This window comes from Paroedura picta, chromosome 3 (genome assembly GCF_049243985.1).
Source record: "Paroedura picta isolate Pp20150507F chromosome 3, Ppicta_v3.0, whole genome shotgun sequence".
Lineage (NCBI taxonomy): Eukaryota > Metazoa > Chordata > Lepidosauria > Squamata > Gekkonidae > Paroedura > Paroedura picta.
The window spans coordinates 9,060,205-9,075,147 of NC_135371.1; the positions used below are offsets into that span (position 1 = coordinate 9,060,205).

General features: G+C 49.3%; 1 protein-coding gene across 6 annotated transcripts; it reads left to right on the forward strand.

The window, feature by feature from the left end:
* Positions 1-1,041: 1,041 nt before the first annotated feature.
* C3H6orf47 (chromosome 3 C6orf47 homolog) lies at positions 1,042-14,866 on the forward strand. Of its 6 annotated transcripts, none has more exons than XM_077331238.1 (4): positions 1,077-1,146; positions 3,717-3,769; positions 7,734-7,789; positions 8,803-14,866. In XM_077331238.1, the coding sequence occupies exon 4, from the start codon at positions 9,400-9,402 to the stop codon at positions 10,021-10,023; it is 624 nt and encodes a 207-aa protein (XP_077187353.1). In that variant the 5' UTR covers positions 1,077-1,146; positions 3,717-3,769; positions 7,734-7,789; positions 8,803-9,399; the 3' UTR covers positions 10,024-14,866. The 6 variants fall into 6 exon arrangements, with proteins under 6 accessions (XP_077187352.1, XP_077187353.1, XP_077187356.1 ...); XM_077331235.1 differs by lacking the exon at positions 1,077-1,146 and adding an exon at positions 5,336-5,458; XM_077331237.1 differs by lacking the exon at positions 3,717-3,769 and having other exon boundaries at positions 1,042-1,146.
* The last annotated feature ends 77 nt before the right edge of the window (positions 14,867-14,943 follow it).

The window sequence follows — 14,943 nt, forward strand, 5'->3', positions numbered from 1 at the left end:
GATCTTACTGCTCGGTCAGGACAGCTTTACCAGTTCTGTGGGGAGCCCAAAGTCACCCAGCTGGCTGTATGTGGAGGAGTGCAGAATCGACCCCGGCATGCCGCACTCCTAACCACTACAGACTGGCTCTCTGTGCAAACTGTACAAGGTTATAGACCCTCCCCCCAGCCTCCATAGTCTCAGGCAGTGACCCCTGAGATCCTTCGGGCCGGAGATGCCAGGGACTGAAACTGGAGGCCTTCGGTGGGCAAAGCAGCTGCTCTGCTCACTGAGCCCCTGGGCTGGAAGCTACAAGGTTTGGCACAAGTTGACATTTGTGGTTTATATATGCCCCAGCAGGGGTAGTCAAACTGCGGCCCTCCAGATGTCCATGGACTACAATTCCCAGGAGCCCCCTGCCAGCGAATGCTGGCAGGGAGCTCCTGGGAATTGTAGTCCATGGACATCTGGAGGGCCGCAGTTTGACTACCCCTGCCCCAAAGGGTTTTTGTTCTTGTTGTTTTGTTGCATGCAGCTGCTTTGAGAAGCAAATTTGGTTTGCAAAGTGAACTATAAATATAGTAAAATAAAACAATTCTGCTAGACTGGAAGCTCCTGCAGACAAATGCGTATTTTTGTTCAAAGCGCAACTATAGGGCTCTGGTCCGGTTTTGTTCGCTTTGTGAAATCCACGACGGGTTTTGCATGAGGCCCAAAGGCCCCCAAACTGCTACTGTTCCCATGACAACAGAACAGCCCTCCCACTCGTTGCCGAAAATAACCTTGCGCATTCGCTGCAAAGCCCCCTCCATTCATTCTGAGGCTGTCTATAAAATAGCCTGAAATATTATTGAATATATTCTTCTTCAAGCCATGTTACCCGTTTGGGGCAATATTTATATACCTCGTGTGATAACGTGTTATTAATTTTGCCGTTCCTTTCAGTGCGGGTCCCTTCCCCCTCCCCCGCACTTATATAGTAAGGCGTCGTTTAAACAGCACAGAAGCCAGAGCGGGAGGGGGGCGGGGACCAGCCGCTCATGGCGAAGTAGGCGTCATAAATGTCCACGCCTGCGCACGAGGCTGTTAGTCAACGCCATCGTGGGTTTGGGAACGAAGCCTCTTCCGACTGTCCGCTTGCCCGTTTAATGTTCTCTTCCTCTCGCGGTAGGAGATCACACTCATCCGCCATGTTTGTTAAGGGCATGGAAAGCCGCCAACCCGCCAATTTTTAAAATGGGCGCAAAGCAGTTGGTGTTGTAGGACGCAGTGATTGAACAAGAATCCGACAGAGTTCTGGAGGGCTGTACATACTGTTTAAAACTGTAAAATTTAATTGCTGTAAATCCTCTTGATTCGGTTCTGACAAATCTGAGTCAAGGTGGTTTTTCTTTCTTATGTTAACCGAGAAATAAAGTTTATGTCCTTTCCCCCCAAAATCAAAATGTTCCTAGGCTGTAGCCTTACTGCAGTAAGCAAACTGTGAAGAACTCAAGAGTTCTTGAAAAGACAAAATAGGCTTTCAGGTTTAAAAACACAACAAAAAAACTTGTGGCCCTTTAATGGCTAACCTGTTGATTGAAGCACAAATGTAAATTTAACATATTTATATTCAGCCCTTGATTTCTAAATCTTCAAGACTGATGAGAAATTAAAAAAAAAACACTATCAAATTAATATTTTTGTGAAACTCCAATAAATATATCATAGTAGCAACCAAAAACAATGGTTCAGAATTTTCAGCAACCAGAGGCTCTAGTTGGTTCTTAAATGCAAGACAAAAGGCAATACAAAATTTAAAAGAGTCTTGCACTTTAGACTTCAATGGAATTCAAGGGTGTAACTCTACTTAAGGGTGTAACTCTGTCGTGCATCAGAGGATAAGACCCGCAGTAATGGGTTTAAACTACATGCAGAATGGTATGGCTAGATATTGGAAATTTTTGTTCACAGAGTAGTTCAGCAGTGAAACTGGTTGCCTAGGGAGGTGGTGAGCTCCCCCTCCCTGGTGGTTTTGAAGGAGCGTCTGGACAGATAATGGCTGCAGAACAAATTTAGAGTCCAGTGGTACCTTTAAGACCAACAAAGTTTTATTAGTCAAAGTTTTAAGTTGGGTCTTAAAGGTGCCCCTGGACTCTAAATTTGTGCTGTTACTTCAGCCCAACATGGCTACCTGACTCTATCTTGCATTTCACACTAAGACATTTTCCTGGAAACTGGATTCCCTACTTTTCTCTTTTCATCCTGGGAGCCAGCCTTGGTTCACAGATGTTATTTTTCTTCTTGGATTCTGTTTGTCAGTGCAGAGTAAAAATCTGCACTCAAATTCTTCCTCATGGAGCTCATTTGGGCCAGCTTCTCTCTTTCTGCCATATTTCACTAAGGAAAGGACTATGGTGAGTTTCAGAGCTGTGATGGAAGGGAGCCTTGGCAGACGAAAGCTTATATCTTGAAACTCTTGTTGGATCTCTATGGTGCTAGTGGATTTGAATCTGACTGTGGTCAGGATGTCATGCCACCCTGAGCAACTAGCAGGAAGGAAAGGAGACGTGTGATTGGTGCAGACAGGCAGTCGCGTGACCCCGTTACATCAGAATAAAACAGGAGTCCAGTGATACTGTAAAGACTAAAGTATACCAACATCAGCTTTAATGAGTCAGAGGTGACTTCTGCTGATGCAGTGGAGTGTAAACCTGTCAGACAGATTTATAAACTTAGCAGGGGGAGGGAATGCTACGCGGTTAGAGTGTTGTTGAACTAGGATCTGAGAAACACCTTTCTCTTCCTCTCCCCACAACAGACACCCTTTGAGATAGGTGAGGCTGAGGGCGCTCTAAGAAAAAAGTTCAGAGAACTGTGACTAGCCCAAGATCACCCAGCTAGCTGCACATAGAGAAGTGGGGAATCATACCCAATTATCCAGATTAGAGTCCATTGCTCTTAACAACTATACGACGCTGCCTCTCAAGAAGCATATGTGCTCTTGAAAGCTTATGCTCAGAATAAAACTTTGTTGGTCTTAGCTGCCACAGAAACGAAGAGTTGCCAGCTGACTTGAAGCAAAATATTATTCTGTTATTTGTATTGCTGGAATGAGATCTGGTTGCTAGTTTTCGAAGTTATACAACATCCTCAGTGGCTAATGGTAAAACAACCCAAATGCATTACAATCTTACAGAAAACAGTGTAAACCATTTTAGGTCCCTATTGGGGAGACAGACAGGAAGGAAATAAGTTCATATATTCAAATATAAGATTGAGGGGGTTGGCCGTGTTGGTCTGAAGGAGCCGGACAAAGTTTGAGTCCAGCGGCATTTTAAAGATCAACAAAGTTTAATTCTGGGTATAAGCTTTTGTGTGCCTGCATCTGAAGAAGTGTGCATGCGCGTGAAAGCGGTTCCACAAGATAAAATATTGTCGGTGATAAATTCAAATCATCATCCAGGCTCTCCAAGTGGGAGTGACACACTCCCCATTGTTGCTAGATAAGCAAAATGTAACACCTGATGCAGGAAGGAGAGAAGCAATAGGAAATTAAAAGATAACATCTGAAGGCATTCCCATCTGCAAGGGGTGTGATATGCCAGACATAAGCACCTAATAGGGTAATAGGAAAGCCAGATCTTTATTAAGCCCTGGGGTGCGGGTAGGTTGCCTGACTGTTAGTGAATCGTATAATTCAACAACAATTGCCTTGGATTCTCCCACTGATTTTTTTTCTGAAACAACTTTGACAGGTAGAACAACAACAGGGCACCCGAGATAAATCATCAGATGAAACACTGCATTGGTATTTAAGCCTTTGTTATTCTTTCCTCCTCTTTGAAATGTAAATTCTGGGCATGCTTCTCAGAAAATGGACATGCTTTGCTATTTTTGTCACTCTGTAATATCGCATAGTTTATCTAGCGCATTCTTGCGCATTGATGGGGCTGAATTTATCAGGCCAGCTCTGCTCACCTTCCAGGCTCTGCTGTCAATATCCAGAAACTTGAATGGCCACTGACATCATTAGACATAACTAGTGCCATTTCCCCTGATGCTCTGCGACCTGGTCTCCTTGGAAACGGCAAATAATCGATCCATTGATTGGCTGTCACCACTTCTGGGGTTCTTACGAGCCTGAAAAATATCTCCTCCAGGGTCCAAAGATTGCACAAGATTGTATTATACCCTACCAAGCCCCCCCCCCCCTCCCCGAACCGCAATCTCCCAGATGCCACCCTCAAATCCTCAGGCCCAACTTTAAAAATTGGGACTACTCCTTAGTCCACGGGTGACCAAATTGTGGCTTTCCAGAAGTTCACGGACTACAATGACCACGAGCCCCTGCCAGAATGGCCAAGTGGGAATGGCTCACAGGAATTGTAGTCTGTGAATATTTAGCACCATGCTTCCCCCCCCCCCCCGTCCTAGTCAGAGCACCAACTTCTAATCCAGGGAGCGGGGTTTAATTCCCCCCTTCTCCCCATGCAGCCAGCTGGCACTGGTAGAGCTGTGACCAACCAGTCCTGTCAGAGCTCTCTCACATTCCCCTCCCTCACAAGGCGCCTGTTGCGGGGAGAGGAAGGGGAAAGGCGACTGGAAGCTGCTTTGAGACTCCTTTTGGTGGAGAAAAGCAGCATATAAGAACCAGCTCTTCTTCTTCTTCTTCTTCTTCTTCTTCTTCTTCTTCTTCTTCTTCTTCTTCTTCGTAATCTCAGGGCTCTCTCAGCCTCACCTCCCTCCCAGTGTGCCTGTTGCGGGGAGAGGAAGGGGAAAGGCGACTGTAAGCCGCTTTGAGACTCCTTCTGGTGGAGAAAAGCGGCATATAAGAACCAGCTCTTCTTCTTCTTCTTCTTCTTCTTCTTCTTCTTCTTCTTCTTCTTCGTAATCTCAGGGCTCTCTCAGCCTCACCTCCCTCCCAGTGTGCCTGTTGCGGGGAGATGAAAGGGAAGGCGACTGCACGCCGCTTTGAGCCTCCTCCTGGCAGAGCAAAGCGGCATATAAGAACCAACTCTTCTTCTCCTAGTCAGCCCTGTCTGGGGTGGCTTCCTCGGTTTCCCCCAGACCTCCCTAATCCCCAACCCTTGCTCCTGGGGAGCGCGGCTCCCCTCCACCCGCCCATGGCGCCGCCTCCTGCCCCGCCGCCCATCCCGGCCCGCTCCCGTCCCGTCCCGTCCCATCCCGCCTGGCCACTCCTTCCCCGGCCCTCCTTGGGGAGGCGCCTCCCGGGATCCCTCGCACCCTCTCGACGTCCGGGGCTGGGCCGGCCTCACTCCCTGCCTCTTCCCTTCCTTTCCCTTTTGCTCTGCGGGGCCAAAGATCCCGAGTTTAAGAACCCCCCCCCCTCCTCCTCCTCCTTTTTTTGTTGCAGGAGCTCTTCTTTTATTTGCACCCCCTTCAATTCGGATTAACGACCCCCGATCCGTTTTGCACGAGCCCTCCGCGGTCGGGACGAAGAGCCGCGTCGACCCCCCCCCCCCCCAAGCGCCTCGCGGTACGTGCCTCGCCCGGGGAAGGAGGGCAGCAGGCAGGGACGCCGCCGCAGTCTCCCCCTGCAAAGATCCAGCCGGAGGAATCGGATCCCTTTTGGGGTTTGGGGGTGTCTGTTTCATTCAAGGATTGCTCTTTTTAGGGGGCGTGCTTTGGGCGGGGTGGGTGGGGGGCTGCCGTGTTTAGGACTGGCTCTGAAATGGCCTTATAGGTTGGGGGTGGTGTTGGGGGGTGGGATTGAAGTTTTCAGCCGGGGAGGCAATTTGGGGGAGGGGGGTCGATGTTTCTCTCCCCACGGATGAATGTTTTGGAGGAGGCGGAGGGGGAGCAGGCCCCTGGCTTCGCATATTGCACGATGGATCCTTTTGGGGTTTTGAAGGGCCCGCAGGTAGTTCCCATCGCCCTCCGCAGGGAGCCTCGGGAAGGAGACATAACAAGGCCATAAATAGAGCGGGTTTCTCCCCCCCCTCCCCTCCCCTCCCCTCTCTGCAGACACCCAAACTCTTCCTGAGGTTAGAAGGAGAGGGAATGGCTGCTCAGGGGCTTGAAGTAATGCAGAAAATATCTTTATTGCGTGGCACAGCGAGCCTTTTGTGGCATTTAGACAATCCAGGATGCCCTAAAGAAAATATTGCACCTACGCAAAGGCTCTTCCGCTGCTGTGTCTGTGTACAGTAAAGCGTACATGCTGTGAAATACAATAATAATAATAATAATTTTAAAAAATGAAATGTGTGAATGTGGGGGGTGCTTCATGAGTATGAATAACCCCCAGAAATGAATCTCTGTCTGAATCAAAAGTTCCAGTGCTTTATGGATGCGTCTTTGCTTCATTTCTCCCCCACCTTCCTCCAAAACGGAGGACCCAAACCTGCTTGCATCCTTCTCCTCTCTTCCGTTGATTCATCACAACGGCCCTGCAAGGTAGGCTAGGCGGAGAGTGTGTGGGACTGGACCAGGATCACCCAGTGAACTTCCATGGTATCAGTGTGGATTCGAACTTGGGCCTGTGGTTTAACATGCTTAACTGCTTTACACCGTGTTGGCTGTCACGACTGGGTTCCCCTAGCAAAACTATTGAAAATTACAATTGTTCTCTCTTAATTTTTTTCTTAAAAAAAAAGAAGATTTTGATGTAGACTGCATGGATGTGCATGCAAAGCCGGTTAATTTAAAATGGAATTCAAGTCAGGGGATTAAACAGATTAATGGTTAGCTGGGAATGCTAAATGGATCCTCTGTTTTCAAGCGCAGTCTACCTCTGGTGGGAGTGGGCAGTCTGTGAGGAGAACATTACGGCTGTGTGACCCACCTGGGAGGCTTTCCGATGGCCCACTGGCGTAGGAGACAGGAGGATGGGCAAGGTAGACCTTTTGGGCTGATCCAGTAGGTGCCTTCTGAGATTGTGAAAATATTTATTGGCTTCCTCGCCATTTAGAATCATAGAATCATAGAATATTAGCGTTGGAAGGGACCTCCTGGGTCATCTAGTCCAACCCCCTGCACTATGCAGGACACTCACAACCCTATCGCTCACCCACTGTCACCTGCCACCCCCTTGAGCCTTCACACAATCAGCCTCTCCGTCAGATGGCTATCCAGCCTCTGTTTAAAAATGTTCAAAGATGGAGAACCCACCATCTCCCGAGGAAGCCTGTTCCACTGAGGAACCGCTCTGACTGTCAGGAACTTCTTCCGGATGTTGAGATGGAATTTCTTTTGAATTAATTTCATCCCATTGGTTCTGGTCCGTCCCTGCAGGGCAAGAGAGAAAAACTCTGCTCCATCCTCTCTACGGCACCCTGGCTATCAGATCCCCTCTTAGTCGTCTTCTCTCCAGACTAAACAGACCAAGCTCCCCCAACCTTTCTTCATTTAAAATGACTGAAGTGGCTCACAACATTAAAATCCCCTGAAACAATCAAGTAAACATGGATTGAAGTAGTGGGCAATAAGAAAGCATTGAAAAGCAGTCATAAAAACAGTAGCTACCTCTCAAAAGCTCTTGAGAACCGGCATGGGGTAATGCTTAAGAGCAGCAGACTGTAATCCGGAGAACTGGGTTTGATTCCCCCCCCCCTCCTCCACATGCAGCCAGCTGGGTGGCCTTGGGTTGGTCACAGTTTTCTCAGAGCTCTCTCAGCCCCACCTCCCTCACAAGGTGTCTGTGGTGGGGAGAGGAAGGGAAGGTGGTTGTAAGCTGCTTTGAGACTTCTTTGGGTAGTGAAAAGTGGGGTATAAATACAAACTCTTACGTTTTTATCCGTCTCTTCCTCCAGGGCAGTGAACATGGTTCTTGCCTCTTCCCTGTGACCCTCACAAGCACTCCTGAGAGGTAGGTTAGCCTGAGAGTGTGAGGTCCCTCATCAAGTGTCATGGTGGGAGTGAAAGGTGGGCCTTCCTACTTGTGCCACTGCCCCACATGAGATCAGTGGAAGCAGCAGGTGTATAGGGCTGTAAAAAGAAAATGCCCGGTTGTCAAAGATGTAGAAAGGCGCCAGGTGAACTTCTGTGGGGAGATATTTTAGAGCTGAGGGGCCACCGCAGAGAAGCCCCTGTCTCTGGATGCCTCTGGAGTAGACCTCTGATTCTGATGGGTCAGGCTGTGACTCTTCTTCCTGCCAACAAAGACAATCGGTCGCGTGTTTACATGGAAGAGGGAAATGACATCATTCCCTTTCATGTTCATTGTTTAATTTTTAAAGGAGCCTAACATTCCCTATTATTTCCCCTTCCCTTGGGAAGACGTGTTCTACAATCTGGAGGCCCAGGGTCAGATCTCTCTTCTGCTCTGTGTGCTAGCTGGGTGACCTTGGGCCAGTCGTTCTCTCTCAGCCTAACCTACCTCAAAGGATTGTTGTGGGGATAAAACGGAGGAGGAGAGAATGATGTTGTAAGCTGCTTTTGGTTCACACCAGTGAGAAAAGCATTTAAAAGGCTGCCATGTGGAGGATGGATCTCTTCTGGGAGCTCGTTCCCCCAGGTGGGGGCCAGGATGGAGAGGGATCTGGCCCTGGTTGAGGACAGACATGCTTCCTTGGGACCAGGGATCACCAGGCGGTTGGATCCCTGGCCCCAAGGAGGAACATCTGTAGCAGTCAGCCCTACTTATCCCTTTAAGAACGGCAAAGCAAAATTCAGCTCCATCTGTTCCCCCCCCCTGCTTTGGGGAACAACCTAATCCTCCCTTAACATCCTCCTGCAATAGGTTGCTAAAAATAGTTTGGACAGACCACCAAACCTCGTGCCCAATCACCTCCCTTGCTGCTAAGAAGCCCCACCCGCCTTCCACTGAATCTTTTAAATCCCTTCTCTTCTTTGATTGAAAATGGCTTTGCTTAATTTCAGGGGGAGGCGGAAGGCTCCCGGCTTCAATGTGACATCTGACTTTTTTGGGGAAGGAAGGAGTTCTCGGGAGTTCTTTGCATCAAGAGGAAGCAGAGATTCTTGCCTCGAGGGAATCACCGATGCGCACGGAGAGGAGCGTTCCCTTTCCGGGGAGGATACGGACATGCGTTTTTTAAGACTGTCCCTGCTGGGTCGCCTTGGATAAGATGGAGACGTGGCAGACCGCCGTGTTTTGCCATGCATAAGTAACCCAATCCTCTCCATGTGTCCTGCCTGGACTGAGAGAATATAGTCTCGACAGCCAAGACTCTGAGCTGGATGATTTATGGAACAACCACAACTCTGTGTTACTGAATAACTGCTTCACGAACTGCACTCTCCATGGCATAACGCATCCCAAGCCAAATTGCCTCTAACAGAACCACAACAGCACACTTGTGAAACACATCATCATACTGTATCCTACAGAGCTGACTGTGAAGACCCCTGGACCCTCTTTGTTAGGCTAAATCGTCGATCTGCTTGATACACCTCTACTTTTTCCTTCTTCCCGCTCGGACCCGGAGCGACCCCCCAAAAAGACCCCCTCCCAGCGCCATGTTCTTCAGCAGAGCTCGATCATGGCTGCCCGCGTTGCCGTGGCGACGAGGAAAAGCCAAGCAGGCCGAGGACTCTGGGGAGGCGCCTGAGGCCTTGCCGGGAGGCCCGGCCCCTCCCAAGGCGACGTGGTGGAGCCCCCGCCGGGTTTGGGAAGCCATTGGTTGGGGCCAAAGTTCCTCCATGGGCGTCTGTTCCCTCTTCGCTGGGATCCCCCAACACCTCTCCCCCTACCATGCTCAGTCCCTGGAACTCCCGGAGCACTTCCAGATCTCCTTCAACTTCACCCGCCACCTCTTTGACCTGTGCGTGGTCACGATGCTCTGCGCCGCCTCTCCGGTGTTCCGGCTGGCCTTGGACATCCTGGGCCTCGGCGGCCCCCTGAAGATTTGGCTCCACGGCCTGAGCTGTTTCTTGGTCACGGCCTGCGGGATGTACTTAGCCCTCTGGCTGGTGCAGGAGTACCTGCTGCAGTTCGCCTGCCTCTACGGCTTCCTGCAGACCTTGGTCCTGTGCGTCAGCCTGCGGGCCGGAGAATACGAGAACCAGGAGGCGGGCCAGGGCCCAGCCCCTGACGCAGCCCAGGAGGACAAAGAGTCTGACGTGGAGTTGCATGAAAAGTAACAGCCGGTCAGGGAAGGAAAGGACATGTCATCGATCTGCCTCCTGTATCTGTTGGGGAGAAAGGGGGTGGGTGGGATGGAAGCCAAAGAGATCAGCCGAGGAGGAGGAGGCCTCAAGGGACAGAAAACGGGAGTTTTCCTTTTGTACTTATGGATGGCGAGGCGGACAAAAAGGGGGTTTTGCTGTGTTTATGTTTGCAACAATGAATGCTCGGTTACAGGGAAATGACTCAGGGGACCCGATACAGAGTCTTAATGCGGAAGCGGTTACAAGACCAATCTGTGAACGACTGTGAAGCGGGCAGAGGAACCCAAACACAAGTTGTAGGTCTTGGGGAGGGTGGGAATTAGAAGAGAGCCGGGCAGAGCAGTGCTTCAAATTCAGGCCAGCTTGAAATGGCTCTTCCTGTCCTTGTTCCCCTCCTGCCGCCCTGTGGAATCTGGGGAATGTAGTTTTGGAGGGACGGACAGGAAGGAGTTCTTGGGAGTTCCATGCTAGGAGATTTCTTCTTGGGAGTAGCTTGGCTGGTCCTTTTAATGGGAACGGACGTAAGAACGACACCCCCTCTCCATGCAATCTCTCTGGGCCTGTCCCTTTTGTTCTTCAACGTTTCAAGTGGACGTTGCTTATCGGCCCAGCGTGAGCCGTGTAGAAGGAATTGTTGGGGGCCATGGTGTGAAACTACAAAACATGCGACCTTGCAGATCCCGGCAGGTGACTGCCCCTTGGGCAAAACCTTTAGGGATGGAATAACTGAGCCTGCGGTAGGTCTGGGAGAGTAGGGAGAGCTAGTCGATTGCAGCACAGTCTTGTCAGGCCAGATAAATTCACCTCCAGTGCAGAGAGAGAGAGAGATGGAAGAAATCTAACTCAACTGGGACCAAAGAAGGGATTTTACTGTACCTGAGCCACAGTAGACTTTAAGGGTGGGTTAGGGGTAGGATTTGAGGGTCCGATCTAGCAAACTGCAGCCGATTGTCTTCTGCAGACTGTGTAATCCATAGTTTGTGTGTGTGTCTCTCTCTCTCTGTGAAATCTTCTCCCCCCACCCCCCAAGGGAATTGAGATAGGGAATGAAGTGGAAGAACTAACTAAAAGACAGTGAGGGGTTCTTCTGAAAGCATGAGAACTATTTAGAACTGAAGCTCCTGCATCCTTAGTGGATCAAGGAGAGAAAGACAAAAAGATTCCAGGGGACTGTGATCTGGCAAAAGTAGTTTCAAGGACTCTTGGAGGAGAATGCAAAACCCAGCAAAAAGGAGATGACTTATGGAGCCAACCATTTTTTGCCATTCCCGGATTGGGGGGTTGGGATGGCTTTGCACAAGTAGAAAATAGAAAGCAGAGGATGTCTAGGAAGCAGATTCCCGCCCCCTCCCTCACTTTGCTCCAAACCTCAGGGATGAGCAGATCTGAGCCTAGAAATTCTGCTTCTCCTTCACCAGCATTTAGAACCATCAGCAGATCACCCTTTTGGCAAAGTGAAAATAATCCCTCTGGATCACAGCGCGCGGTTACCAACGGGGAGGGGCAAATTGCTCAAATAACTTTTGTACAGCGTCCCCTCTCCATTATACACCAGCCAAAGGACAGATAACCATTTTGCCCTGTCCCTTGACAAGGGGGTACAGGGGACCAAGCTACCCCTCCGACCCGCAATTGGGGGAGGTCTACCTGAATTTGCAGCCGAAACTAGCAACGGAGTTCCGGCTTGCTTAAATATTGTACAACGGCTGCAGTCTCCAACCCTGGGCTAAATCCATCCCTGTCCGTTATTGGGTGGCCGTAATTGTACCAAGGCTACCAGAACGAGGAGTTGCCGGCAAGGATTGAAATGGTGTTTGTCTTGAACTAGGAGCCTTAGTCCAGATACAGGGGTAGTCAAACTGCGGCCCTCCAGATGTCCATGGACTACAATTCCCATGAGCCCCTGCCAGCGAATACATGGGAATTGTAGTCCATGGACATCTGGAGGGCCGCAGTTTGACTACCCCTGGTCCAGAATGTCTTGTGAATGCCGGATTAGGAATCTTTCTAGCTTGATTGACAGACTGTGGGCCCTGAAATCTGGAATAAAGGCCACGCCGCAGTCTCAGACAAGCAGTCCATCCCATAGCTCACCCATCACTTCAAAATTACATGCTACCAGTGTGTTAATTGTGTAGCTCAGACGTGCAGCTACCTTTAAAAAAAAAAAAAGCTAATCCATCCTCTGACACCTCTTTTTATCTAGATCTCTTAGCTCCATTTGAACGGTGTTCCCCGTTCTTATTTCCGCGTTGTCCCAAAGGAAGAGGTAGGCACCATTACTCGGTATGCAGCCAAACAAGAAGGGTGGGGCGGTGGAGCCTAGACACAGTAATGGTTTATTGAGTGGACATTTATAGTTCGTCCCAACTACTCCCTAGCACAGGGGTAGTCAACCTGTGGTCCTCCAGATGTTCATGGACTACAATTCCCACGAGCCCCTGCCAGCAAACGCTGGCAGGGGCTCATGGGAATTGTAGTCCATGAACATCTGGAGGACCACAGGTTGACTACCCCTGCCCTAGCAGACAAATCTGTTCTTGGTTTTGGAAAAAACTGTAATTGGGATTCACAAACCCTCTAAAAAGAGCCCGGAGCATTTCCTGCCCAGGGTTTTGTCTGCTGGATTTCCTCGTGCTAAATGAAAGCGCTCTGGGGACATCTGACATTAATTTAAGAACCCTCTCTGCCTACATGACTCTAGAATTGCATTCCCTCCCCGTCTCCCTCCCTCTGTTACCACCTTCCTCTGCCAAGAATCAAACCTTAAACTTCCAGGATATCTTACAAACTTCCGACCTGATAACTTGGTCAATGCCAGTGTTTATCCCTGTCTTAAGACAATTTTGTTATGATTCCATCCTAAGTGTGCACCCCTAGAAGTGATTTTGGGAGTCTAAGCAAATGGACAGTGTTCTGAGGTCCTTGGGAATTCAGGATCGGAAGGGTCCGTTTGCTAGTGTCTCCTTCTAGCTGGAGATGGGACCCACTCAAACTGCAAGAAACCCCCAGTCTTAGGACCTGGGCAGCTGGTGGTTTTTGTTATATGCTGACCCCAGCTAACTCTGCAATGTCTTGGGGTTTCTTCCTCGTGAGACATAACTGAGGTTCGAAGAAATGCACACTTCCAGAGCTGCGTAGCAATTGTTCCGTTGTAGAATTATTTTGCGTTCCGGCCCGACCTTGTTACCAATTCTCAGATTGATTGAGGATGACCCCACAAGGTTGGTTTGGGCTTGGGTGTATGTTAGGTCTGTTAACATTAGTTGTCTTTTAGTACAATCTAGAACGGCACTGGCCGATGTAGAACAAAGCGACCAGCATCCATCCTTCCTTAACACGAAGACTGAACAGAATTCCCGCATTTTGGCCATTGGGATGGGATCCTGGCTTTGCCTTTCTCATCCTTTCCCTCCTGAATGGTCTTTAAACGCTCGCGCAGGGATGGCCAAACTGTGGTTCGCCAGATCTCTGTGAACTACAATTCCCATGAGCCCCAGTTTTTAGTCCACCAACATCTGGCGAGCCACGGTTTGGCCAACAATCTAGAAAATGGCTGACAGGGGAGTCCAAAATGCCCTGAAAAGAAAAAAAGCTGAGCGGAAGGAAAAGCCAAAGTCAGAATAGGAGGCTTGCGCTCCCTCTCTCTCTTTTTAAAAACCATGTTCGAGCAGAAAGCGCATCAATAAAGCCACATGAAAAGCTTAAGGGTGGGCCTGGGCGTGTTTCACACTTCCTGGGGGAATGTTCATGGGAGATGGGGTGCGGAGGAAAAGTTTTTAAAGGGGAAATTGGCTGGACAGGGGGGACAGCTTTGTTCCTTCCACGCCTGTTGCGTCTCCCTTGCAAATACTCAGTATGGCACATTTTTTTTGTTTTTTACCTCGGCAAAACCTACTTCTCCATTTCAGAGACTAGCGTAAGGGAAGGAGGTGGCTTGGGAGGGCATTCGTAAGGGAGACTCAACCGGCAGAGTGGAGGAAGATTCAGTATTTTCCTCCGGCCTCTCACCTCCCACCTAGAACATGAAGTGGGGCAACTGCATTTTTGTTCAGACCTGGTAGTTCCACCCTAAGTGAACTGTGAATAATTTCCATTGCCTTCAAGAGGGCGTAGGGCACAGTGAAATAAGCCTTTACCAGAAAAAACTGTTTGTGAAATAGCCCCGAGTCTTTAGCCATTGGTAGCCGAGAGATGGCCACTCATTGGCGGTGACGTCACTGACACTGAACAATCGGTGCTTGCGACTGATATTTAGAAATGCAGATAGCAGGAGTGCACTCCATGTGTATATGGTTGCGGCGGTGGCGGTGACAGATTTAGGATTTCAACAGGTACCATCTGAGGCATTCTGAAATTCCTAGGTTAGGGAGCCAGAGGTGGGAATCGGTTTTGCCAATGACAGACAACGCAAGAGTTGGCAAGAGCTGTATCTGGAACACTTGCCCTCTGCACATGCTCTGAGAGCCAAAATGCACCTCTGTCCTGCTAACTGTGAAGAGGTCATGTTGTTTACTGGTGCCTTTTCCCAGAGAGAACATGGTTCTACGTGTACGTCTGGGTGCATGGTGGGTATTTTCCCTTTTGTTCAGGGAGCGGGGAACCAGGTTCTCTCTGCTTTTCTGTTCTTCATTGAGGAAAGCATGGGATGTGAATGGGGTGGGGGTGGGAGGGGAAAGAAAGCACATTAACTAACCCATGCATCTGTATCCTGAATGCTGTTCGACGGCTAAACACAATAGTTCCTGGATCCGTTTATTTTTCCAACTTGTGTTAATATATTATATATTTAAATAAATAAAAAGGGAACCTACAAGAGAGGGCTATGCGACTTGAATTTACGGTGCGTGTGTGTGTGTTTGTGAGCATGCAAAGACACTATTTTCTCCAGGT

What these genes read in the sequence shown, in the direction of transcription:
- C3H6orf47 (XM_077331237.1), top strand. Translation starts at nt 9,400, where the DNA reads ATGTTCTTCAGCAGAGCTCGATCATGGCTGCCCGCGTTGCCGTGGCGA.